The sequence below is a fragment of the Monodelphis domestica genome, chromosome 2 (genome assembly GCF_027887165.1).
Source record: "Monodelphis domestica isolate mMonDom1 chromosome 2, mMonDom1.pri, whole genome shotgun sequence".
NCBI lineage: Eukaryota > Metazoa > Chordata > Mammalia > Didelphimorphia > Didelphidae > Monodelphis > Monodelphis domestica.
The window spans coordinates 207,447,508-207,475,438 of record NC_077228.1 but is presented as its reverse complement, the minus strand read 5'-3'; the positions used below and the strand labels follow the sequence as shown (position 1 = coordinate 207,475,438).

Genomic DNA, 27,931 nt, shown 5'->3' with positions numbered 1-27,931 from the left:
AAGTAATTTAATCCCAGTTACTAAGCCTTGACTGCCCTTCTGCCTTGGAATTGATACTTATTATTGATTCTAAGAGAGAAGATAATGGTTATTTTAAAATATATATATTTTGGTATCATAAATGCTTACCAGGCAAGTTTTTCAAAAGCTCCTGCAATTCCTGAGCTGGTACCTCAATTCCTGTATTTTTTAGGAAGTTACCTATCTCTCCAATGTCAACCTTTTCTCCTAAAAAAAGAAAAATAGTGAAAGATGGTAATGAGAACAATACATACTTATTACAAATCATGGGAAAAACTACTTTATATCAGTGCCCTGAATTTCAGCTTTAAAAGGAAAAGTTTAATGGGGAACTAAGAAGTAGCATTTGTGCATTTAAATGTTGTTCTGGAAAGAATCAGAGAAATTTAACCAAGGACAAATAGTGAAATATGGACAGAATAACTGCTCAATGACTTAGAGTAACATAGATAAGTAATTTAAATAACTGGGGTTTGTCTTAAACTTAGGTATGCCTACTTGTTATGACTCTAGACCTTGATGGCGAACCTATGGCACATATAGACCTCTCTGTGGACATGCATGCCATCCCTGGCAGAGTTAGTTACTAGAAAAGCAGAGAGACTCCAACAGAGTTGCTCCCTTTCCCCTCTCCCTGCTCCTCTTCACTTACTTCCTCCCCTGAGCAGAGCACGAAGGTCACTCCTCTTCCTTTCTCCCTCCCCTGTCTGGGGTAACTGGGATGGGGGGCAATGCCCACAATCTGGGTGGGGCACAGTACACAGTTTGGGGGACAGGGTGGAGGTGGGGTTGGGGCACGGCATGGCACATGATCTCTAAAAGGCTCGCCATTGCTGCTCTAGAATATCTATGAAGGAGGTCCAAATCTTCTAACCTCTCAGCTAATGCTTAAATTACAGAACAAGGACTTTCCTTTCACAATAAGATATAAGACTTAAAATGCAAATGCAACTCCTTCCATGATTTAATGAGTAGTTAGCACTTTGAATCCAATGGTCAAAGATCAAATATTAGGGGTACCTTGGTTTTTTGTTTTTGCTTTTCATTTATAGAAAGTGTGGTTTAATGGAAAAATCTGACTTGAAACTCAGAATATCTAGATTTTATTTTCAACCTGAATTCTAAATAAGGATTGTTATCTTGAATAAGGAGCTCTTTCTGGGCTTTAGTTTCTACTGATGTTTAGCTTTCTATAAAGTATGAGATTGACTATATTTATGTTAAGGTGTAAATTAGATCCCTTCTTCAGAGAAGGTTTTGGCAATGGGATAGGAAGAGGACAAAGAGTGGTTGGACATTTAAAAGGGATTGGGGGAGGGGGACAGGAAGAGAAGAAAAACCATTTAGAGCAGGAGATGGTGCAGCCTCTACACAGTGTGAACAAAAAAGATGATTTGGTTTTCTTCACTTAAATTTAGAGATGTTTCTATACTGAATTAATTAACTGGCAAAGAATCAATCTCTGTGGCAGTGTATACTGTGCAGGCCTAGAATCTGGCTATTTTAAAAAAAAAGCAAAAGTGAAAAAATCAAGGTATAAAGATATTTGCTTTGGAACTTATCTGTAAATGCCTCTAGGGAGAAACTAAAAGTCAGTAGGCATAAATGTTGTACCAATTACAATATAATGTATTTTATTTTATTTTTAAAAAACCCATATCTTCTATCTTTGTATCAATTCTAAGACAGAAAGAGTGGCAAGCGCTAGGCAATTGGGGTTAAGTGACTTGTCCAAAGTTATACAGCTACTATACAGTGTCTGAGACGAGATTTGAACTGAGGTCCTTCCAACTTCAGACCTGGCACTCTATCCACTATGCTACCTAGCTGTTCCAATAAAATGGATTAAAAAAATTCTTAAGATTAAGGATGCCAGTTTTATCTTAACATTATAATTTGACACTCACCTTGACTAGCCTTAACTTCATCCAACACTTTTTTAATATCCATCTTCCCATTATCTATAAGAAAAGATACAATTCATGCATAGAGGGTTGTGGCAAATTAGAAACAATACTCAATGAATGGGAAGTAACTGAAAATATAAAAAATGGAAACTCTGTAATTAGAGAACTAGTTGATCTCTTTTGTTGATGCCTTTAACACTGATGCCTCTATCCAGACAATCAAATTTAATGGCCAGAATTGAGGATATTATTGACAGAGAATAAAACTTTGACATTTTCTACCCTTTGGAGCTTGCTCTCTTTCTTTTTTCTTTTCCTTTCTTTTCCTTTCCTTTCCTTCCTTCCTTCCTTCCTTCCTTCCTTCCTTCCTTCCTTCCTTCCTTCCTTCCTTCCTTCCTTCCTTCCTTCCTTCCTTCCTTCCTTCCTTCCTTCCTTCCTTCCTTCCTTCCTCCCTCCCTCCCTCCCTCCCTTCTTTCTTTCTTTCTTTCTTTCTTTCTTTCTTTCTTTCTTTCTTTCTTTCTTTCTCTTTCTTTCTCTTTTCTTTTCTTTTCTTTTCTTTTCTTTTCTTTTCTTTTCTTTTCTTTTCTTTTCTTTTCTTTTCTTTTCTTTTCTTTTCTTTTCTTTTCTTTTCTTTTCTTTTCTTTTCTTTTCTTTCTTCTCCTGTTTTTATTCTCTACCACATCATTCCCCTCCCAGCCCCTATCACATATCTTCTTTCCTTGCTTATGTTATAGACCTGCCAGGGGATCATAGTATCCCTTTCCTGCATTGCTATAGATCTATGAAGGGGATATACATGTCTATAGAAGGCGCTGACCCCTCAGGCTCCAGGATCAGACCTTGAATATGGAAAAATGTTTCACACCTAGGAAATTCTCCCCTGAAGGTTGTAGTGGTATTAGAAATGCTCACCATCAGTTGGCGTATATTTTAGCACTTCTTGTAGTTCTGCATCTGTGAGCTTGATTCCCATGTTTTTCAGCACATCTTCTAGGTTTTGAGCATCAGCCTTACCAGCTTAGGGAAATAAAATGGGCAGTTGAAAATATTTTAAATGCAAAAAGCTTTAGATTTCAGCTTTACCTGTCTTCTCAGATACTTCTTACTAACCTTTAAAAGCCTTTAAGGCATTTATCAAATCACTCTGATACACACTTCCTTTACCTGAAAGACAAGACAAAGGTTTCACCTAAGGGTGGTATTAAGAAGATTTATAAACACTTATTAAACCCTGAAATTATGAAAAATAGCATGAAATCAGGAATTTTTCTGAGTATTTGGTTTTATTGATTTGGTGATTTTCCCCTCCAATGAGAATGGAGCGAAGGGACAAAGTTTTTAAAGTCACAAGTTGATCCATTTCATGGCTCAAATGTCTTTTGAATGTAGTACAAGGTATTCAATGCAATACCCATTGTACTATATACTATATATATATATATATATAAAAATATAGTACAATACATTGTACTATAATACTATGCAACACAGCAAGTACTCTAATGATGGACCACCTATTTTTAGGGTCTTAAGTGCTGGACTTTTAAAAAGGAAGATAAAGAGACACACTTCATAAGACCCCAGCTTTCTTTTGGCTCAGTGTTCCTTTTTCATTAAAAGAAATGAACAAAGCTCAGCTGCTGATTATAGAATGTACTTTTGCTAGTAGAGGAACCACGCAGTGAATTTTCTGTTTCACATATTTTTTCTCTTATGAATTATATTCTATAAAAATATAGATGTTAAAAAATCAGCTAACAGTCATATGTCTAGAATCAATCTTTAGTATTATTTGTCCCAAGGCAAAAAGTACCTATAAGTTCAATGTATCTGATTCCTGTTTTTGGTTGTGTCTAGTAGAATAAGAAAGCATGGAGAATTTTAATTTGAGGTCAGCAATTAATCCTGAGTGAAGAGATAAAATCTGTCAATTTAGTAGCTTTTTTGGTCAGTTCTCAACCTTCTAAGCTTTTCTGCAGCTTTCCATGCCAATGACTACCTCTCTTCTTGGATAGCCTCTCTTCTTTGGTTTCTTTTCTTTTTATAACTTTTATCTTTTATCTCAAGTGTCAGTTCTAAGACAGCAGAAGAGCTGCAAGAGCTAGGCAATCAGGGTTAAGTGACTTGCCCAGGGTCACACAGTTAGGAAGTGTCTAAGGACAGATTTGAACTCAGGTCCTCCCAACTCCAAGACTAGCACTCTATCCACTGGGTTAACTAGCTGCCCTCTCTATAGGCTTCTGACACGACACAGCTAGGTAGTTCAGTGGATTGAGAGCCAGCCCTACAGATGGGAAACCTTGGGTTCAAATTCCTAGCTGTGCAACCCTGGGCAAGTCATTTAACCCTCACTGTCTAGCCCTTACTGTTCTTTGGCCTCAGAATCAATATAAAGTATTGATTCCAAGCCAGAAGATAAAGTTTTAAAAAAAGAAAGAACTTCCTTTACCTATTGATAGCCTTCTCTGATAAATGTTCTCTCCCTCTTCAGATATTCTTAGAGCATCCCTTTTTCATATATTTCTTTGGCCTCATCACTCTGTTTTGTATTATCCTTATTTCTACATAAAAATTATATTTTCTGTAATATAACAAATTCTTTGAGAACAGGGACTACCATATATATCTTTTTGTCCTTGGTGTCTATTGCTGTGCCTGTCATATAGGATATGCTTAATAAATAATTGGCAAACTGAAGTAATTCTTCCCTATGACTATGATGGAAACATCTAACTACTATGGCTAATCTGTCATAATTTAATCTTATGGGATAAAATTAAAGAGCCTTGGCTCTTTATATATATATATATATATATAAATATCTTAATGGTGTTTGTAGCTGGGCCAAAATGATTGAAAAAGTTGATAAATATCTTAGTCAAAACAAAGTGACTAGTGGAAATAGAGAAGCAGTGTGTGAATGTGAAACTTCTTGTTAAATGTTCATTATTAACACATATGTTGCCAAGGAGATAAAAGAAAGAAAGGTCGCATAGACCCAAATATTTATAGCATAACTTTTTTGGGGAAGGAGTAGCAAAGAATTGGAAACAGAGTGGGTGTCCATTGACTGGGGGATGGTAATGCAATACTAGTTAGTGCACTGTAAGAAACAATGAATATAAGGAATTCAGAGAAGTAGAGGAAAAGTTGTTTGAATCAACACAGAACGAGGCACAAAGAACTAGAAAAACATGTGTAACAATGTGAATGTTGAAAGAATAGCAATAACAACAATTCTAAACTGAGCATTATGCCCTTATAGTAGCCATGCTCATTCCTAGTTGTATGAGAAAAGGCAACTCCTCCCTTTGGTTGGAGAGGTGGGGGACTATGGAGAAACAGCATTGCTGTTTTGTCAGATTCAGCTGATGTGCTAATTTGTTTTGCTGAATGTCTTTCCTTTTTCATTATTAATTCTAAGATATCACTCTTTATGTGGAAAAGGGGCAGGAAGAGATATATTCAGCAATCAGAATGATAAAACCAAACAAAAGATACTGATAAAAATGTTATAGCAGCCCTCCAAGGCAAAAATGAACCCATGTGTACAACTCAGTTTTTTTTATCCTCTTATTCTTTCTTTCTTCCTACTATTTTTCTTTTATTTTTACTGATTCCAGTCTGCCATTAATTCTGGTAGCATTATTCACTGTATTGCTTGCTTTTAGGGTTATACATGTGGCTCAAAAGATGTTTGACTCTTAGGGCATAACTAGGCCTGTGCAACAGAGCTTTGCTTTGGGTGCCAAAATGTATGGAACATTAAGAGGACTTAACTTCTTCAGTGTATAGAAATAGCTGAGCTTAGCACTGATTTTTTTAAAGCCCTTATCATCTGTCTTAAAATTGACACTAAGTATTGATTCCAAAGCAGAAGTATATGATAAGGGCTAGGTGATTGGGGTGATCAAGTGACTTGCCCAAGATCACACAGCTAGGAAGTGTCTTGGGCCATATTTGAACCCAGAACCTCCCATCTCCAGGCCTGGCTTTCTGTGCACTGAGCCACCTCGCTGCCCCTCCCATATGCTTTTACAAACCACCAAATGAATTCCATTTAAGGAATCCTTACAAACAAGCTCTTTTAGTAGGGCATTGTGGTATTTGGACTACTTACGATCAACTGGCAGGTATTTCATCAGCTCCTTAACTTCTTCATCTGAAAGCTCAAGTCCCATTTTACTTAGTTGGTTGTCCAGGTTTTGCACATCAAGCTTCTCTCCTTGAAAAAGATGGGAAAAGTGAAAAGTGGAAATAAGTGCTATACCTAATGATTTTAAAGAAATTAACTTCTAACCTACTCATCTTTCTTCCCCTACTCCAGTTTCAGTGTAGTAAGCAAAGACTAGCAAAGCAGAACTAGTTTATTTGATCTTGGTCCACAGGAATATAGTTTACCACAAAAGGCAGGTCAACACAGTGAATCGGGAAGTAGGGATTGAAAACTTCCAAGTTTATTATGGCAGCAGAGACAATATATAACAGTGTATAATTCTGACCAATAAGTAGCATTTGAATTTTTGGGTCTGAATGCCCAACTTAAATGTCTCTCCTGACCTACTTTTCTGTAAAGTTGCCATTTCTTTGTTTATCTATTTTTTATGTATGTTAGGGGCTCACTACTGGACAGCCATGGGACTGAGATTGGCAGCTTAGCCTCTGTCATCCCTGAGAAGGGAAGAGCAGGAGGCAGATAGACTGTGAGGGTATGAGAGAGAAAAAGGGAAGAGGGAGAGAAAGGGGAAAAGAAAAAGGAAGATCGGAGAAAGAGATGTAAAGACAGAGGGAGAAAGAGAGAAGAAAGAAGAGACAAAGATAGAGGGAAAGAGTCAAACAGAAGAGGGAAAGAGAGAGACCCAGAAACAGAGAGATAGGTAGAGCCTAAGACAACAGTGAAAAACAGACAGACAAACAAGAACTCTGGAGGGGCAATAAGGGGTCTCAGTGTATCTGGCCATTGCATAGGAGAACCAGCCATTATTCCACCTACATAAGCTCGGTTTTGTCTGTGCTTCTGTGCCTATAAAAGAGGATGGAGGGATGGAGGGATGGGACAGAGTCTGTGATTTCATTAACATAGGGAACAACTTTCAGATAAATAACTTGCCCTATTGATGCAAGTCAGCACCTTCTTTGCAACCTATACTCTGGTGGAGCTTCGTAGAGTCCTAGAGATGAGGCTTCTCCAGGGTCACACAACCAATCTATATCAGAGGTTGCTCTTAAGGATTCCTTATTAACAAGGTCCTTTAGTATGGTTCAGCCATGTGAAAAAAAAAAAAAAGCTCTGAGACTAGTTCTCTATCCACAAGGCCATATTATATACATAACAGGAAATGTTACTCTGAAAAAACTTCAGGATACATGAAATTTATTGAAAGCATAGAAAAATGGACACTATTTGTCAAAATGCAGGAGAAATTAAATTAATTTTTCCACAGGAAAAAATCCCACCACTCTCAGGAAAATCATGCAGAAAAACATTGATTTTTTAAAAAATCCAACATATTAGTAACATATTTTACTTAACTTTTTCATCACAACTTCTCACTTACCTTTAACAGCCTGTACAGAGTCCATCAGCTTGGTCATTTCTGCCTTCCCTTCAGCTGTAAAACAAGGCACAATTCAGACACAGAGATAGTGATGCTCCAAAGAATAAAAGTATTCCATTGGAATCTTGCAATTTCCATGATTTTTCTCTCCCTAAACTCTTTGTCCAGTTAAAAGGAAGCTATAAAAAGAGGAAATCTCTCTATGGCTCATCTTTTTTAGTTCACCAGACTTCTTTTTTCCCCCATACAGTTTATTGGATTGTACCCATGAAGCCAACATGGAGAACCAGAAACAGCCTCCAAAAGAGGTGATCCAGATCACATCTCAGTGATCCAACAGAATAGATAAGTGGGAAGAGAAGTAGGTTGGATTATTTATATTCTGTTGTTACATAGAGAGCAGAATCAGCTACATTTTTCTTCCTGACTGAAACTCTGGATGTAACCTTCATCTTGCATAAAAGAATATCTTTTTACAGCATAAAATTCTTTTTAGTGAGTTCTCCAGATTAATACTTGGGTATACATTTTCTTTTGGGAGATGGGGGAAGAGAGTGTTTAGATCCATAATTTTATTATAGGGAATTTACTTCAGCTAAAGTATGATTTTAGTTAGATCATAGGAATATAGAACAGTTCTGATGTTACCACGAGGTTACCTGGAGAGCACCAGATACTAATTGAGAGAAAAAGGGGAAACATTGAAAATACTTTTCTTTCCTGGTAGTTCCATAGCATTTCCTATCCATCAATGGTGGATATGGGATTCCTGGGCAAGCCTTTGGCATTTTTATGGATGCTGATTAGGGCAGGGCTAGGCAATCTAAGTTATAGGAACAAATAGGTCTCTTCCATTCTTAAATTCTCATTTGATCCTACCATATCCTGTTAAAAAATTTCCCCATCCAGCTCCAGAGTCAGAGAATCTGGATTTAGATGTCACATCTTGCATTTTTTTACTTGAATTAACTCCTCTGTGCCTCAATTTCCTCATCTATAAAATGAGGAAGTTGAGCCATTTCCCCATTGATAAATAGTCAAAAGATGTATAGTATATATAGGTAGTTTTGGGGAGAAGAAATCAAACTATCTAAGTCACATGAAAAAATGCTCTGAATCATTGTTGATTAGAAAAATAGAAGTAAAAACAAATGCTCTATACCTATCAAATGCTGGAAGGGAAAGAGGAAAATAGATTATTGAAGTAGTGAACTGGTTCAACTATTGTGGAGAACTGGGTCCAAAAGGTTATAGAACTATGCATACCCATAAACACTACTACTGGGTCTATATCCCAAAGATAGTAAAGAAAAAGGAAAAGGACCTTTATGTAAAAAAATATTTTATATAGGGGGCACCTAGGTTGTTGCTCAGTGTATTGAGATCTAGGCCTAGAGATGGGAGGTCCTAGGTTCAAATCTAGCCTCAGACAATTCCTAGTTGTGTGACCCTGAGCAAGTCACTTAACCCCCAATGCCTAGCCCTTATCACTCTTCTGCCTTGGCACTAATATGCAGGATTGATTCTAAGACAGAAGTTAAGGGCTTTTTTTTAAATTATATAGTAATTCTTTTTGTGGTGAAAAAGAATTGGAAATTGAAGGAATAGTTATTAATTGAGAAATGGCTGAACAAGTTGTGGCAAATGATTGCGATGGAATATTATTGGGCTATGGGAAATGACAAGTGAGGGTGGATTCAGAAAAACATAGCAAGACCTACATAAACAGATGCAAAGTGAAGTGAGAAGAACCAGATCATTGTGCACAGTAACAACAATGTTATAATGAGGATCAACTATTAACATGTGGCTACTCTGATCAATACATGATCCAAGACAATTCTAAAGGACTCATGGTAAAACAATGCTATCCACCTCCAGAAAGAGAACTGATGAACTCTAAGTGCAGACTGAAGTATGATTTTATTTATTTTTATTGCTTTTTTTGAAATATGGAAATGTTTTAAATTGTTTCACATATATAATTGATATATTATTACTTGCCTTCTCAGTGGGTAAAGGGGAAAGAGAGAAATTGGAACTCAAAGTTTAAAAGAATGTTAAAAATAAATAATACAATTAAAAATATATCAAAGAAATAAAATGAAGGGGTTGGACTAGACAAACTATGAGCTTTCTCTTCAATATCTATATCTGTGATTCACAGGAAACAACAGAAACAACAACACAAAACCTGTCCATTCTCATTGTCTCCAATTTACTTCCTCCACTCATTTCTCTACCCTTTGTGGTCTAGTTTCTGATCTTATCATTCAGCTGAAATTGTTTTCTATGACATTACCTATAATCTCATAATTGACAAATTTGATGAGTTTTTCTCAGGCCTCATCCTTCTCACCTTTATGAAGCATTTGATACTGTTGACCATTCTCTCCTGGATAGTCTCCTCTCTGGTTCTCTTCTGATTGCTCCTTCCTTTAGGGAATCATCAACCATAACTAGTTCCTAACTGTGGGTATACACATCAAAAAGGCCCTTGGCCTTTTAATCTTCCCACCTCTTCTTTTTCTACAGACAGCAATTCCATTAAGCTGTCAACTGTCATTTCTTGTCAGATAAATTAGTTTTCTCAAGTAATAGGTACCAATTGGTGGCCCTTGTGGAGACTGTTGGGGGCACTAAACAATAGCTCCAATATAGTGGAAATAACAGTTTATTTGGAATTAGAAGAGGTGTATTTTTAATATTGGCTCTGCCACTTATTAACTATGTAACTTTGGGCAAGTTGCTTTATCTCTCTGAGATTCAGTTTCTTCACCAGTAAAATGGATATAATAATCATTTCACTCTCTCACTTGGTTCTTGTGAAGTTCTTTGTAACACATATAAAGTTCTTTGTAAAGTGCAAAGCACTATATAAATGTAAGACAACAAGGGCCTATTCAAATTCCATTTCTCTCTTCTCCTTGACTCCTCACTCTCAACCCTTATATCCATTTTCTTGCTAAGGCTTGACAATTTTTACCTTCATAACATTTCTTGTTTTTTGTTCTTTTCTTTCTTCTGAAACTGCCATAAACCCTGAAGCAGGCCTTCACCACCTCATGCATAGATTCCTGCAATAACTTGTAGGTTGTTATTCCTGCCACAAAGTCTCTCCCCATTCCAATCCATCCTTCACTTAGCAATAGTCAAAACTGATCTTTCTAAATTTCAAGTCTGACTATATTCAGTCCTACTTCCTATTTAATGAACTCCAGTGGCAATCTATCACTTCAAGGATTAAACAGAATTATTCTTTTTGGCATCCAAAGACCTTTATAACCTACATCTCCACTTACCCCTGTCCTTTCCAGTCTTTCCTTCCCTTTGTCTCTCCTCTACTTCTACACCAGCCTTTTTACAGTTACTTAAACAAATCCCTCCATCTGTAGACTTTGAGCATTTTCTCTGGCTGTCCTCCATGCCTAGAATTATCTCCCAACATCTCTGCCTCTTGACTTCCTTCAAGTGTCACCTAAAATAACATCTATAAGAACCCTTTCTTTTTTAAAAAATTTAAACCCTTACCTTCTGTCTTGGAATTAATACTGTGTATTGGTTCCAAGGCAGAAGAGTGGTAAGGACAAGGCAATGGGGGTCAAGTGACTTGCCCAGAGTCACACAGCTGAGAAATGCCTGAGGTCAGATTGAACCCAGGACCTCCAGACTCTAGGCCTGGCTCTCAATCCAATGAGCAACCCAGCTGCTCTTAAGAAGCTTTTCTTGATCTCTCTTAATGCTAGTTCCTTTCCTCTGAGATTATCTCCAATTTGTCCTATATGTGACATTTTTTATTCATAATTGTTTGCATTGTGTTGCCTCCATGAGGTTGTATGATCTTTGAAGACAGAGATTTTTTTAAGTTTCTTTGTGTTAAAATGTTTTCTTGTTCTAGTCTACCTGCTCCCTGCCCTCTACTTTTAGTTAGTATAGGCAATTTACAAGTAGCCAGTATAAAGTAATAAGTACAGGAAGTAAGATTGCAAAGGTGAATCTAAAAATTTCTCAGACTGTCCCATGGGTTGAAGGAGCATAATGGTTGCTTGCAAACTATCTTATAAATAAGTAACATCCTGAGAGTGTGCTAAATCAGGGGAAGCCAGCTAGGTATTTCTGTTAGGGCCCTTTGGTCCTGGTAACTGCCTATGGTCTGAAAGCCTCAGATACGCTCCAGACATCTGCAATGAAAGTCCAGGAGAATGCCAAATGTTGCAGATAACTTTGAGATGATGTGAGATGTGAGATGAGATGAGATAATGCATTAAAGCTAAAGAACTACCGATAACTTTGAAATGATATGGATATGGAAATGAACTAGCCCTAATCTGTACTGAATATATAGCACTATAAAAATGAGACCCCAAACGCTTGCCATGGTACCCCCTTCCCCAGCATTCTTCTATCTCCATCTGGGTCTAGAGTGCCTGAGTACTTCCATCTCTAGTGTGTGGTTCCTCCACCATCCCTATCTCCACATCATCTGCCTTCATATCACCTTTCCCCACCCTGTATCATTCATCTCTATGTACTTTCTATGCTAATATTTGCCTCTGTACTCCCTGGGCCTTATTAAAGTGTGACTGAAGCATTATTCCGCCTTTGCTGCCATTATTGTTTCTTCTGGTGAGTATTCAAAGAACTGTGTATGCCTCCTCTCTCCCCCCACTTGATCCAGAGGGGGCTCCCCTGTGGTCTTATTTCCTTCTTCCATAAGTGAATTAGTAATTCAGTATCTCTAAGGCTTAGCATAGTCCCTTGAACATAGCAAACACTTGATAAATGCTTCCCAAGCTTCCAAAACCTTATGATTCTATAAAGTACACTAAGAAAGACTCACCATCCAATGGCAATTGTTTTGAAATATTTTTCAGTTCCTCATTTGAGAATTTGATCTCCATATTTCCAAGAATTGTGTCTAACTCATCAGCATCCAACTTTACACCTTGGGGAAAAAAGGAGGAAAAGAAAGATAAGAATAAGATAATATAATGTAATAATGCTCAAGAACAAAAGGTACTACTCTCTACATCTGTGTGCCCTACTTTCTTAAACTAAAGAAACAAGACTGATCCAAGAATACACACAGTAAATCTATTGAGAGGTCATAAATAGAACCTGTCCCCTTTTCCTTGGTCCACATAACTGTGCTGTACCTCAGATGATAAAGCTACAAGATGTAAAGTAGGGTTTGACAGTCCATTATAAAAGAATGTGGCCAACAACTTTGGCTTTAATTTTTTGGTTCTTTAAGTACCAGACTAATTGTTTCTGGTATCAAGCATAGTGGCTCATGTCTATAATACCAGCTATTGAGGAGGCTTTAACTAGTGGATGGTGTGAGCTCAGGAGTTTTGAGCCTGCAGTATGTCTGAGCCAATGGGCTGTCCCCTCTTAAGTCAGGCACCAAAATGGTGAATCCCAATGTGGAAGTGAGGCAGCATGACATAAGGAGAAGCAAACCACCCCAAATCAAAGGAAACACAGGGTAAAACTCTTGGGCTGGTGAGTGGTTGATGCACTTCAGGCCTGGGATAAATAGAGACTCAACCTAAAAAAAAGTTTTTGGCCAAATCCACTACAGAAATGTTACCCATTGTCTCCCTTTAAAACCCAGCATTTAGTTGTTGAGGTGAATGTTTGAAAATGTGAAAATAATTTGAAGGGAATATGGGACTCGCTAAAACCAACAATACAGAGCTATTGATGATGTACCCATTTTCAAGCATAATTAAAGAAATGGGAAGTCTGACGAATAAGATTACACATAGGGGCTCACTGCTAGATAAGAAGTTTCAGAAGGGGAGGAGCCATGTTTTCTCAAAACTTTGTATTTACTCCAATTCCTAACACAATATCTGGTATAAAGGAACAACTTAATAAGTGCCTGTTGAATTAAATTGAATCTTGGGGAAATAAAATTGATGGTCTAAAAATAAAAATATTTAAAATATTTTTATTTGCCTAACCTTTAGAATCTTTCAAGGCTTCCATCACCAACTTCTGATTCACCTTTCCATGAGCTGTAAGATTAAAAATCCCAATTCAGGTCATTCAGGTAGTGAAATAGCCTACGCTACTGTGCTATTGTGCTAGGTGCTGTAGGAGATATAAAAATTATTAAGACACATTCATTGCCCTCAAGGAATATATGATCTATTTGGAAAGCTATACAGATATCTAGAATACAAAGTAGAAATGTAATCATTTCTATCAGAGAGGTCCAAAATATAGGATCCTAGATCTCTAGCTTAAAGTGACTTAAGAAGTCATCTGCTTGGGGGCAGCTGGGTAGCTCAGTGGATGGAGAGCCAGGCCTAGAGATGGGAGGTCCTAGGTTCAAATCTGGCCTCAGACACTTCCCAGCTGTGTGACCCTGGGCAAGTCACCTGACCCCCATTGCCTAGCCCTTACCACGCTTCTGCCTTGGAGCCAATACACAGTATTGACTCCAAGATGGAAGGTAAGGGTTAAAAAAAAAAAGAAGTCATCTGCTCTAACTACCTCATTTTACAGATGAGAAAATTAAGACAAAAAAATAAGAAAATTAAGTGGTTGAGTTATTTGCCCAAGGTCACATAGCTAATTAGCAGCAAGAGTCTAGATTTGAACCCAGGTCTTCTGATTTGATATTTCCAAACACATCCTAATGAGGCCTCACCCTGCTTAGCTTCTTACATGAGATAAGATGATAAAAGATCATGTCTGGCTGGAGGAGGAGGGCATGCTCATATGCGGGGGAAGATATGACTTAAAGGTAAGGAAGAGGAAAAACACAGGGTATGTTTAAATAAAGATAAGCTTGTATGGAACACACCTGAAAACAGGTACTAGCCCTGTCTTACATGTACCCTTTGCACTAGCTAAACTGGTTTATTCACTGTTTCCCTAAACAACCATTAGCTTTGTACATTCCATTCCTGTGTTTGTTGTTATTCTGTTCTCCTTTCCTAATATCAATCCCAAGAGCTCAAACATTTTGTCATACAATACTACTGTCCCAATAGGGTCTGGTTAGCTTTCTTCCTCTTCTCCCAGAAGCCTCCCCTGACTATTGCAGCCTTAGACTACAGAGTTTTCCATAGGCTACAACCAACATAGAATTTACATCAGCTGAATCACACATCTGTTACTTATCATGAACACCATGGTATTGTTAATAATTTTTCTATGCAACATGGTATAGTGGATTTGGAATCAGGAGAAACTTGAGTCACATAGGTATGAATGGAATATGGTTGGTGCTTTATAAATGGTATTGCATGGAACTTAAGAAGTTTCTCATATCAAGATCTAGGAGCCAGAGATTCTCTAAGCATCAAAACTCACCATCAGTTGGTAGATTTTGTTTCAGCTCTTTGAGTTCTTCTCCTGTGATGTCTATACCCATATTTTTCAGAAATGTGTTTAAGTTATTGGCATCAATCTTCTCATCTAGAGAAAAAAGAGAAATAGTGAGGGACAGAAAAATGTGAAAATGAGTGATTCTTGATGATGAAAAACATCATTTATGCCTAACACATCACCATTTTTAGTTTCAGTGGGGAAATAAGTAAAGGTAACTGACATGTGTTCAAAGGACTAAAATTAAAAAAAAAAAAAGGAACCTGTTAGGGCAGCTAGGTGGCCAAGTGGATAGAGCACCAGTCAGGAGGATCTGGTTTCAAAATTGGCTTCAAACACTTTATAAGCTGTGTGATCCTGGGCAAGTCATTTAAATCCAACTGCCTAGCCCTTGCCCTTGGCCTTCTGTCTTAGAGTTGTTATTAAGATATAAAGTAAGGGGTAAAAAAAATTGAACTTGTTTCTTTAATTTTGGTTAAAGAGAGATGTGGATAACTTTTTTTTTTTGACTGAACCTGTAATTTTCCTGCTTTGGGAACTCCCAGGAAGGAAACTCCCTCTACTAGTGTACTTGTTTCACCACTTAAAAGTCTTGAAAGAGTTGTTTAGGTCATTGAGAGGCTAGTCCCATCATATTGAAGAATTTGAATTGGAAAGAACCTCAGGAGCCATGGACTCTAACTCTTTCATTTTACAGATGAGGTAACAGAGGCACAGAGAGGTGAATGGCTCAATGTCACAAGGATAGCAAGTATAGGAGGCAGGATTTGAAGCCAGGTCTTCCTGATCTAAAGGTGGGTTCACTTTTTGTGAACCTATTTAGTAAGCTATCTCTCAATTTGTATATATATAAAACTAATAAAGAAAGTAGATTTAATTGTGTAATATAAGGAGAGTGGGATTTGGAATGTGGAGAATTCTGTTCTTACTCTAGCTTAGTCACTAATTTGTCCTGTGGCCTGGGGCAACACATTTCTCCAGTCTAATTCTGTTTTCAGATCTAAAGATGAAGGCATTATGATCACTGTCTCTTAGGCCTTTCCTAGCTTGAAAATTCCATGATTTGATCACTTTGAAAAAAAAAAAAAGGTGTAATGGGGTATTTTTGGTCTAAATTATTAGAAGGTTTTATGTTTTAAATTACATTTGATAGGGGAGGTCCAAATGATGGACTGTCAGGCTGATCAAAAGGAAGACATACCTAGGTTTAAAAGACCCAAGCAGCTCTCACTCTGGCTCTTTGGCCCAAAGGGATTTAGAGCTATAAGGAACTTTACATTTCATATATTTGAATCTTCTGATTTTATAATGAGAACACTAAGGCTCCTGACTCAATTCATTACATTAAGTACCAATCTCTCAATTATTTATTCTACCGACCTAGAATTAAACTGTTTCTGCATTAGGGACAGGAGTCAAATTATTTTCTGAAATTCCAGAGAGCATATCACTTTTTTAAAAAACCTTACCTTCTGTCTTAGAATCAATACTAGGCATCACTTCCAAAGCAGAAGAGCAGTAAGGGCTAGACAACTGGGGTTAAGTGCCTTATCCGAGGGTCATATAGCTAGGAAGTATCTGAGGCCAAATCTGAACCTAAGACCTTCAGTCTCCAGGCCTAACTATCTATCTACTGTGCCACCTACCTGCCCCCAATATACCATACTACAAACTATATTTCTAAAGATGATCTGCCAAAATGCAGATATATTCAAAGAACTGTAAGTAAAATAGGATAAAAAGATCTCATTTAAAAAATTGGTGGGTTGACAATGATGGGAAAAGTATGAAGGGTTTTTAGACATCAAAAACAATAATGAGATCTAGAGCTAGAAAGAACTTTATGGTTCCTGTATTTAGACCTTTGAATTTTCATTGAGAGCACTATAGGTAGTAATAGAACCAAGATTTAATGCTAAGTCTTCTGGCCCCACTCGGCTGCAGGACCTCTTGAGGACAATTAATCCTATGCTATAACATTTGATAATTAATATTACTCTGTAATATATCATTTTTTTTGGTCAAAACTTGAATCTCTTAACCTAGCTCAAAAAGAGACCCTTCCTAACCCAAATGATCATGCCTAGGTCCCAAGGCATCTGGCTCTTTAACCAGTTTGGGCTGGTCTCCTCTGGGACTCTCTTCAGTTCTTCTCACAGAGAACCAGCTTGAGCTAGCTAGGCTCTTACCAGGGGACAAGTGTCCTGACCTTGCTTTTTAATCAAGATTGGAGGTGACTTGGTTTCTAATGGAGAAGCCAAAACCAGGGGGAACCTGATTAAAACATGATTGCTGGAGGAAGCTGGATCTTATGGAGAACTGGCATTTTTTGACTATCAGAGAGTGGCATGATTATTCACACTTGAAGGCCAAATCACTACCAATCATTGCTTTCTGTTTGACCCAGTAGGTCCAAATGATGGATTCTCGGGCCAATCAAAAGGAAGGCACACTTATATCAGCCCTTACTCTGGCTCTTTGACTTTTAAAGGGAGTTGAGCCATTAATTGATCCCTCTATTACCCGGCTGCATGTCCCAGTTAATAATGAAAGTATAACTTGCTTGGGGAATTACCTCAATTTACCTTTTTGTTACATTTCACTTGCGATATTCCTTACCCTAGTTTTACAGTGTCTCCTTATCATAAGTTCTCACTCACCTTTAATAGCCTGCAGAGACTCTTCCAGTTTAGCCACATCTACTTTTCCATCAGCTGAAAGAAAAAGGAATAATAGTCTGAGATCCAGGGACAGTGATACAGAAGCAGTGATACTGATTATGACCAAAATGGCATGAAGTTCTCAGACCATGAAACAAAGTCTAGGAAGGGGATGATTTTTCATGATTTCCCCAAGAATTTGATTCTACTTCATGTATCACAAGATGATGGAAGTATTCTTTCCTTTATTGTAACTCCTTCTTTCTAATGGGATATCAAATCCCACAAATAATTAATAAACTACTTTGAGAACTCAAAGTTTGGGTCCACAGAGTAAAAGAAAAAAGTAATAGATTTTTCTTGTTCTTTGCCAACAGAGATATTCTATCTTCTTTCTATATCTTATTTAAAGCTCAGAGTCACACAGCTACTGATCAAGGCAAGATCATAGTAGGAAGACAGTGTATGTGTCTCTATTGGCAAAGATAAGAAAAATCTACTTTTTTCTTTTACCCCATGGACCCAAACTTTTATATTGTCCAATATTCCATAAAAGCAAACAGCACTATTCAAAAATTGAGAGATCCACTTTAATAGAATTTCCTTGTCTACTAAGGATAGGGTTGGGAATTGTGATTTCATTGGTACAAGAAATGCTTTATCTGCTTTAGAGAATTTTCTAGAGCAGCATTGATAAAGATGTGCCACATGTGCAGAGTCAGCACTCGACTGCTGCCCTATTTCCCCTCTTTCCAGAGCCCAAGGACATTTTTTGAATGCCCCACCCCTCTTGTTCAGTTGCTCAAAGCAAGCAATTTCTCCCTCTACTCTCTCCTGGAATGCAGAGTCTAACAGACATCTTGAATTTGCCCTCTGGGCACTCAAACTCAGAAAAGGTTCACCAAGGCTGTCCTAGAGGACAAATGACTTGCCTAGGGTTGCAACAGCCTGACTGTATCAGAGGTGGGACTTGATAATAGCTAACATATGTGTATACCTATATACACACATGAATATTCACACACATGTGCATATACATATCCATAAATTATTATATGCCAGGCATTGTGCTAAGTGTTTTACAGTTATTATCTTATTTGATCCTCACACTAACCCTGGGAGGTAGATGATATTTTTATCTCCATTTTACAGATGAGGAAATTGAGGCAAATAAGGTTAGGTGATTAGCTCAGAGTCACACAGCTACTGATCAAGGTCCAATTTGAACTCTGGTCTTTCCTAAAACAGGCCCAGTGCTCTATCCACTGCATCATCTAGCTGCCTCATAATTCAATTCAATTAGATACAATTTAACAAATGTTTATTAAGTGTCTATGTGCCATGCATTATGCTAAGTGCTAGGGATACAAAAAGAAGCAAAACGTAGTCCCTGCCCTCAAAGAGCTTAGCACTTATTTTTAAAGTACCTGGGTCTTGTCTTTGTTTTGTCTGGACCTATGATTTCAAAAGTATGGGAATTCTTTCTGCTGATATTTATCAACCAATCAATCAAACAATAATAATTTATTAAATGTTTACTATGTATCAGGATATCAATTTTTCTGTAACTCATAGTTTAGAGAGTTGCCTGTGGGCAACCTCTGAAAGTTTATGTGTCCTGCCCATGTTTGTATAGCTAGGATGTGCTTATCAGAGGTAGGTCTTGAATCTGACTCATTAATTTACTGACTTCAAGGTTTCCTCTCTCCCTTCTATTGCTACTCTAGAATGTATCTTATTTTCGTTGATGGGTGAAAAATGTTCCAAGTGGGCATATATGCTCTGGAAAAAAAATGGACAAAAAGAAATATGGCCTAAATCAGGGAAGGCAGTCTGACAAGAGACTATTTATCTCTCTCATACTAAGGACAGGCTTGTGGCTTGGCTAGTCTGGGAATATCTGAGTTTCCAATGACTATCACAAGAGGCATAGCAAGAGTGGATGACTGATCCAAGCCAAGTCCTTATATGAATGATTATTCCAGGTCTAGTCCTTTGGAGGTCCCTCAATGATTTTGTGATACAGGTGGCTAGAGACAGCTTAAAAAGAAGAAAGAAGTCATTTTGGTAGCTCTAATCAATATACATCTGAGGGTCTTAGATATGTCTTACTGACACCAATGCTAGTATGAGACTGTCTCAGATCTCTTTCATCTATCTTCCTCACAGTTACCAAAATGATATTCTTAAAAAATTTTTTTAAACACTTTCTGTCTTAGAATTAATATTAAATATCAGTTCTAAGGTAGAAGAAAACTAAGGGCTAGGCAATTAAGTGACTTGCCCAGGGTCATATAGCTAGGAAGTGTGAATCTTAAAATTTCTCAGACTTGTGAATGTTAAAATTTCTCAGACTCTACCTTAGAACATTTGGTTAAGACCATTCCCCATTTTAAACAATGAAGGTACTTGATCAGGAATGTGAGAACTCTAACATTACTCCACCCATACTTAAGTATACTTTAGGGGAAGATAAAGTTCTAAAACTCCTTAATGAACAATGAAAAAATACTTAACTCATACTTATAGTGAGGCAAAAGCCTTAAGCTAAGTCTATTTTTAGATCTAATACAAAAAGGTGCTAAGTACCTATAAAGGTCAGGCAACTTGCAAACTTGCAAGGGGCAAAGAGTTGTGAACTTACTCAGAAGTTTTAGTCTACCCAGAGAAGTTGAGAACTAAAGAAGGTGTGAATTAAGAATGGTCAGTCCTTTGGAAAAAGTCTACTGTGATTGGTAGATGTGAAAACTTAGGGGAGGTGACATAGGAGAAAATTCTCTTTAAAAGGAGGTCAGAAAGGCCTCTGGAGAGTTCAGTTTGCCAAAGCTGAATTGGAGGGCTTGGTGGCTGAACTTAGTGGAGCTGAGGAGCTGAACTGGTGGGTCTCTCTGAACACTAGAATCTTGCCTGGGGCAAATCTTGTGGTGAGTGGATTCAAGACTGACTGAGCTCTCTCTTAAGGCTTAAGCCTAGGCTGGCCTGGGCTGGCCTAGCCCTTTTCTAATCATTTCCTCTTACTCTCTCTATCCCTTTCATTAATTCCTTAATTTGTATTAATTAAAATCTCTATAAAACCCAGCTGACTTGGGTATATTTAATATTTGGGAATTTTCCCATGGTGACCACTATATTTTTGATTTGAAACCATATTTTCACAGTCATAGTTTAAAGCAAACACTCTTTCGACTGTCACAATTTATGACAACCACTCTTTTGTCTGTAACAGAAGTAGCTAATATGAGATTTGAACCCAGGACATCCTCCCATCTCTAGGCCTGGCTCTCAATTCACTGAGCCACCCTGCTGCCCCCATGATATTCTTAAAGTACAGTTATATGTGCCCCCACCCTCCTCATTATTCTGATCAATCAATTTTACTTGTTTATTTATTTCTATTAACAAGTGGAACTCTTCTACTTGGCATTTAAAACCTTTTGAAACCTGGTTCCAAACCATTTTTGTAATGTTACTATAACTCTCCTTTACACATATAATTGTCTAGTCAAGATGACTTTTATGGCATTCTCACACATGATATTCCATTTCCTGTCTGTGCTGTGGCCCTAGCTATACCCCATGCCTAGAGCACTCTCTGGAACACTCTTTTTTCTCTTCTCTGCCTTTTAGAGTCCCTAATTTTCTTTGAAGCTCTGTTCAAGTGCTATCTTTTTTGAGAGACTTCTTTCCTGATCCCTCCAGATGCTGGTGCCTCTCCTATCCCGCCAAAGATCTTATTATTTATATTCTGCATATGCGTGCCATGGTTAGAATACACCTCTTGGAACATGTGAAACAGGAAATCTTACTCTGGGATAGGGCTTTCTATATCCTTTAAAAATGTTTCATTCTATTTTCTGCAGTTATTTTATTTTCTCTTTCTCCTCTTTCCCTCTCTCAGTGGGAAAAAAAGAAAAAAAAACATAACCTTTGTGTAACAGACCTTCTATATAAAAACAAAAAAATGAAAATGAACACACACACACATAGCCCATAGGGAAGACTAGAGATAGACTATGGAGAGAGGTGATACCCGAGGTCTGTATGATGACCCTGAGTAACTCTAGTTTCATAAGCCTCCTTACATAGGTCCAAGCCCTTGTGAAGGATATAGTGGAATATGAAATGCTCACCACCAACGTGAAGCATTTTCAATAGATCTTCCATCTCGTCTTTGGTGAGATCCTCCCCCGTGGAGTTCAGAAAGTTGTCCAGGTTACTGACATTGACCTTCCCTCCTAACCAGATGAGAGATGAGAGGACAAGTGTTGTTTGTGATTTCAGTATGTGATTAGCAACTTTTATAACCAAGCATTATTATTTCCAAATTGAGTATGAAAAGTATGTATGTGGCAAGATTTCCCATGTATATGTCAAGAGAGACTTAATGAAGGGAAAAATGTTCCCTTATTCAAAGTTCAGGCATTTTGAGATACAGAGCCAAAAAGTAGCAATTGGAAGTAGCATGAAATGTGTCCATGCCAATTTTGCCATTGGGATAATTCAGACAAATTATAGGAACTGACAGGTAATAATGATTATGATAATATTTAGCATATTTGTAATGCTTTAGTTTTCTAAAACACTGTATATGTTATCACATTTGATCCTTAGAACTGGCTGTTAATAATAATATAAAAAATTTGGTCTTTTTTTATACTAATCCCCTAATCCTCCAGAGAGATCTTGGAAGAGGAATATCAAGTATTTCAAAACTAGCCTCTTACTTTAACTAATTTTTTCTTGCTAATATAGAGGAGTTTTAAGAAATCCTAACCCCTAGATTAACTATCCCTACTGACCAAATAACTCAAATAATCACCAGTGCCTCACTTGAATGTTTGCTCTGTGCACGTGGAGTACCGTGATAAGAGTGAATCATGTCATCAAAACTGAAGAGAATATACACATATGTATAAATGTGTATATGTGTACATAAATAGATAATATGTGCTATAAAGACACAAAACAGTAGTCATCTGTCCCCATGCAGATGGTTCCAAAGAAGAATTTAAGATTACTGGACAACACAGATATACAACTGATATGATGACGGAGCAGATCTATGTAATGTTTCTTTTACGGGGCTTCTTACTTACCTTTCATAGACTTCACAGCATCTATCAGTTTATTTAAGTCTATGCTTCCATCATCTGCAACACAAGGGATAATTTACACTTATTGGCCATGTTTAGGAGAGTCACAAATACAAGGGGAAATTTTTGAAAATAGTTGAACTGATAAAGCCAGGATTTTTATGATTTCTTCTAGATTTGTATCCCATTTAGCCCCACATTGAGTAGCAGAGCATCAGTCACAAGCACATATTCTTTAATATGCTTTCTCTAATTTGGCTAGGTGGTACAATGGATAGAATACTGGAGCTGTTCTCAGGAAGACCTGATTCAGTTCTCAGTGAAGACACTTGCTAGCTGTGTGACCCTGGACGAATCATTTAATTTCTGCTTACCTAAGTTGCCCCAACCATAAAATGGAAACAATAACTGCATCTACCTTGTAGTGTTGTTGTGAGGATCAAATGAGACAATTACTATAAAGCACTTAGCAAACTATGTAAATGTATATTCCCTTCCTTTCTCTTCCTTCCCTATCTTCTTATACCAATGAAAATATAGTGTCTTGTATTCACAAGAGAACTCCTTTCACTCATGCAAATCTATCTACTATCTATGACTTAGTAAAATAATTCCTATGGACTTCCCTGAGGCACAGAGAGAGTAAATGACTTCCTTTGGTTCATGTAGCTAGTGAGGTTCCTAAACAGGAAGTGAATCCAATTCTTCCTGACTAAGGCCCAGAATTCAACTCATTGCACCAGTGGTACCAAACTCAAATGGAACTAAAGCATATGTAGAATCCACAGGGGCCTCATCTTGACTTCTTGTTCTGTTGCTTAAGTTATGTGTGATTCTTTAGGAACCCATTTAGGGTTTTCTTGGCAAAGATACTGTACTGTTTGCCATTTCCTTCTCCAGCTTGTTTTATAGATGAGGAAACTGAGGCAAACAAGATAAGTGATTTTGCCCAGGATCATACAGCTACTGAGAATCTGGGGTTGCCTCCTAACTGCCTGATTGTTTTAAATCTATTCACTTAAATGAATAACAGATACTCTATTGCCCCTCCGAAGCCTCTAAACTCTGCTTAGAATGATGACATCTGGTTGTTCTCTACAACCTTGACTTTCCTGTGCCTAATCCTTCTCTATCCCTGACTTGCTTCTCCTGGTCTCAAGCAAAGCAGCTTTCTCTAAAACTCTGCTCTTACCCCTGTGATTAACAACACTCTGGCCAGAATAAACTTTCCAAAATTCTTTTAGCATGTCAGTCTCCTGCCAAGCAATCTACCATAACTCACTAATGCCTACCACCTCAAATTTAAACTTTTTGGATTGACCTCTGAAGCCCTATTTACCTTGGCCTCACCATATCCACTCAAACTACGTTCTCATTGTGTTTTTTAGACTCTTGCCTTCTTTCTTAGAATCACTATTAAGTATAGATTCCACAGCAGAAGAGCTGTAAGGGCTAGGCAATTAGAGTTAAGTAACTTGCTCAGGGTCACACAGCTAGGAAATAAATGTCTGAGTTCATATTTGAACCCAGGACCTCCAGTCTCCAGGACTTACTCTCTATCCACTGAGTCACCTCTCTGCATTCCCCCCATCACCCCTATTCTTCATTATGAATCCCTCTGCTCCATACAAGCCAGCCTCCTCATTGTTCTCCAAATGTATCCTGCTCATTCCCACCTTTTCATGGCCTCTTATAATCTTTGCATCCTTTTAAATTTGAATACTTTAGGTCATAAGGCTGAGTGATGGAGTAGGCAGAAGGCCATCCTTGGAGTTAGGAACAACTGAGTTCAAATCCTGACTCTATGACTATGATTATGGACTAGCCAACTTAACTTTTTAGCGACCTAGGTAATTTTCTAGACTTTATGTTACAGATAATTTGCCAGTCTGAATAAGAGTTTTCAAATGGGAGTTTCCTCCACATTAATGGAAAGTATAGTGCTATTTATTCCCTTTGAAACCCACCCCACCAATTAAAAAACAAAACAAAACCTCAAACACAACTTTTGTATGTTCAGTGGTTGGATCATATCTGACACTTTGTGACCCTATGGACCATACTGCCCGTGGAAATTGCCAAACTACTCCAGGGTATTAAGGCAAACAGAGGTTAAGTAACTTGCTCAGGGAAAACAGCTAGTATCTGAGACTGGATTTGAACTGATGTCATCCTGTCTCCAGGTTCCAAGCTATATCTGCTAAGCTTCTTATCTGCCTCTTAGGCAAACAAAGGTTAAGTGACTTGCTCAAGGTCCTTCAGCTAGTGTTTGGGGCTGGGTTTAAACCCAGATCTTCCAGAACCACTGTTGTATCCACTTAGCCATCTAGCCACAAAATCAGCTTAGGTAACACAAAATGGATTGTAAATGGCATTCTAAAAAAATTATTGAAGTTTAAAACAACTCTTCCACTAAAATTTTATGTTTATAGAGCAATGTAGGCTTTTCAGAAAAATCAATGCCAATGGAACACAAGTTCTGACAGCTTCAACCAAGGTTTAGGAACATGGATTCTAGGAGCATTTATGTACTTCTTGTCCAAGGCAGAGCTTAGCTAAGAAGAGATTTAGTACCAAGAGAGCCAGCCATCAGATGATGAAATAGTCTTAGCAACTAATTAAATAGTGTTAGTACTATGTGTACTATGATCTACATAGAAAGCACAGGTCTTTTTCAGCATTGAGTCATAATGACAACTATATTATATACAATTTCACATAATCTTATTTCAGATCCTGCGATGAATAGGGGTGATAAGAAAGTAAAATATATTATCTATCTACCAGCAGAAGTAAAAGCTATATCATTTATAAGGAGAAAATATAACCTATGTCTTTTCAAAGCTATTGTGGGTGGTTTCTAGCATAATAAGAATTCAAGCTATTGATGTTTGGAAGCTTAAAAAAAGGTTTTAAAAAGATGTCTTCATCATCATCATTATTGCTAGCATTTATATAGAACCTATTATGTACCAGACATTGTGTCAAATGCTTTACAACTATTATCACTTTTGCTCCTCACAATAAGCCTTCTAGGTAGGTGTATTATTACCTTCATTTTACAGTTAAGAAACTACAGCAGATAAAGGTTGTGACATGCCCAGGATCACTTAGCTAGTAACTATCTTAGGTTGGGTCTTAACTTTGGTTGTACTGACTCCAGATCCAGTACTCTATCTATTGTGCTACTAGCTGCCATAATTTTATGAACTTTTTTTTATCCTCTTTTGTTTTTAACACCATACACACTCAATATTTGCTGATAGATGGCTGGGTGTGTTTTTAGAAATTCTTCATAAACCCAAGCTATCTTGAAAATTACTGTGGTTAGAAGAGCATCAAATTACTCACGGTCAACTAGAATGCTTTTCACTAGATTCTGTAATTCTTCTTTTGAGAGCCCAACTCCCATGTTCCCCAAAATTTCATCCAGATTATTGACGCCAACTGTCATGGCTTAGGAAAGACAGACAAAGGAATTCTTAGCCATATTTACAAGCATGAAGACTAAAACCTATGTTTGGGTACTGTTATCTCCAATTTTTGAGTGAAATGCAAAGGCACAGGAAGATTTATTCAAATGTATGCAGAAGGTATGGGTGTTAATGAGGAAGTCAGGCAAAAAACACGTCCCTTTAAGTCATATAAGTACAAACAAATAACTAAATAGAAAAACATTGTGTTCAAGGTTCCCATGTATTGACTGCCATTTCCAACACTGTCTCCCTCAAAGACTTGTGGTTTCTTTCTGAGATCAGTGCCATAACTAAAGGACCAGGAAGCCAAATATAGAGGGTACAAAGAATACTTTCGATCTTGTAGAAGCATGGAAACAGTAGAACATAACATCTAACTGATTTGTAAAAATAGGAAGCTCCCAGATAATAAGATAGAATAAGTCCTTCTCTTTCCATATGGCTGTCAACCCAGAAGTAGTATTGCTATGGTGTACCTGATTCCTTTTTCCAGTGTCCCGTCCTGCCCCATCAGGTAGTGCCACTCATGCTGGGTACAAACATTCTTATTTAAAGCTACAGATTTGGCTGGGAATGTAGCCAATTCCTCTGAAATTACACTTTCCATACTTCAAGTTAAGTCATTGGCAGCAACATACCCTCAGTTCAATTTTTTACAGAGGAATAAAGGTTATTTTGACCATAAACATGAGAATTTAGCATATATACATGCAGACAATTATAGCTTGGAGAGAAACTGCTATATATTTCTCTCTCTAAAAATTGTACTTTTCTGTTTTAGTGTGTTTTTAAATGTTCTAAAGAAAAGAGGGTCTAGTAAGCAAGTTTTTGTTGTAGATATCAATTGGAGACCAGGCTCTATAATTTTCAGAAAATCAACAAATGTTGGTAAAGAAACTGATTATAGTTATGATCTCACATTAGCTTTGATACTTTACTCAAATCAAAGGACTACAGAGACTGTAATACAGGCATTTCAATACTCCTGATGGCAGCTTATCTAAATTAAAGGTATTAGAAGAAATAGGTAAGCTTGAATAAATATAACGCAAATATAGCGTTTAGCGATACAGTCCAGCTTTGTTTAGAAGATGGATCTCATTGAAACCTCAATTCTGGAAGCCTTGGCCTCAGATCAAGTCCTTTCCCTCTTGTTCACTAAGAAGTCTAGATCTTCTTTCTAATTCCATTCTCTTTCTACCCTTAGTACAAGTAAAAGCCTTTTGACTCTTCTCTGGGTCACTGAGAGAATAGTAACTCAGACTTGGTTTATGAGTTCTCACTTTGCTTCAAGGAAAATGACACCCAAGATACTTTTAAGATAACACTCAAGATAACGAAATCATGAGTCTTTGAGCTTGCAATTTTTTAGAATTTTCCAGCTTCTACAAATGTCTCTCAATTGACTCTTTTCTTTATTTCTAAGTCACCATCTTCTTCTTTCTACTCATCCTGATGTGGGTCTTCTCCTTGGACAGCTGAAATCTAGTTGGCCAGCTACTAGCTATGCCCATCACTATCTTTTCTTGCACATATAAACAACTGTTCGTGTAGGATATACAAAATGTAACATTCCAAACACAGAGGCATCCAGAAAGGCATAATTTCAGATCAGAAACAGAAACAGATTAGAATAAATGAAGGAAAATGGGGTTCAGGGCATTATTCTCTGAGTTCTGTAGATACAATACAAATAAAAAGTCAGGTCCACTTGTTGCATTTATATTTTATGTTTTAGATGAATTTCTATATTAACTAAAATCTTACACTAAAGTCCTACTCTGATGCCTGTGGGTGGTATGAAGGCAATCCCAAATTTTGGGAGGCTCATTATTAAGACACAGGCATCTTGTAAACTTTAAAGAACTATAT

At 37.4% G+C, this 27,931-nt stretch overlaps 1 protein-coding gene across 18 annotated transcripts in view; it reads right to left on the bottom strand.

Annotated features, from left to right (window-relative positions):
* Nucleotides 1-27,931, bottom strand: part of EFCAB3 (EF-hand calcium binding domain 3) — a 722,802-nt gene that overhangs the window by 370,035 nt on the left and 324,836 nt on the right. For all 18 annotated transcript variants that reach the window (XR_008916397.1, XR_008916396.1, XR_008916398.1 and 15 more), the window contains exons 100-112: nucleotides 25,935-26,039; nucleotides 22,587-22,640; nucleotides 21,621-21,725; nucleotides 17,491-17,544; nucleotides 14,816-14,920; nucleotides 13,456-13,509; nucleotides 12,327-12,431; nucleotides 7,487-7,540; nucleotides 6,049-6,153; nucleotides 3,039-3,092; nucleotides 2,841-2,945; nucleotides 1,929-1,982; nucleotides 130-228 (exon numbers count right to left, since the gene is read on the bottom strand). Coding sequence is in view for 15 of the 18 variants with exons in the window: in XM_056817026.1 (XP_056673004.1) it covers nucleotides 130-228; nucleotides 1,929-1,982; nucleotides 2,841-2,945; nucleotides 3,039-3,092; nucleotides 6,049-6,153; nucleotides 7,487-7,540; nucleotides 12,327-12,431; nucleotides 13,456-13,509; nucleotides 14,816-14,920; nucleotides 17,491-17,544; nucleotides 21,621-21,725; nucleotides 22,587-22,640; nucleotides 25,935-26,039 (1,053 nt within the window). In the remaining 3 variants the exon portion in view is untranslated. The remainder of the gene's footprint in view (nucleotides 1-129; nucleotides 229-1,928; nucleotides 1,983-2,840; nucleotides 2,946-3,038; nucleotides 3,093-6,048; nucleotides 6,154-7,486; nucleotides 7,541-12,326; nucleotides 12,432-13,455; nucleotides 13,510-14,815; nucleotides 14,921-17,490; nucleotides 17,545-21,620; nucleotides 21,726-22,586; nucleotides 22,641-25,934; nucleotides 26,040-27,931) is intronic.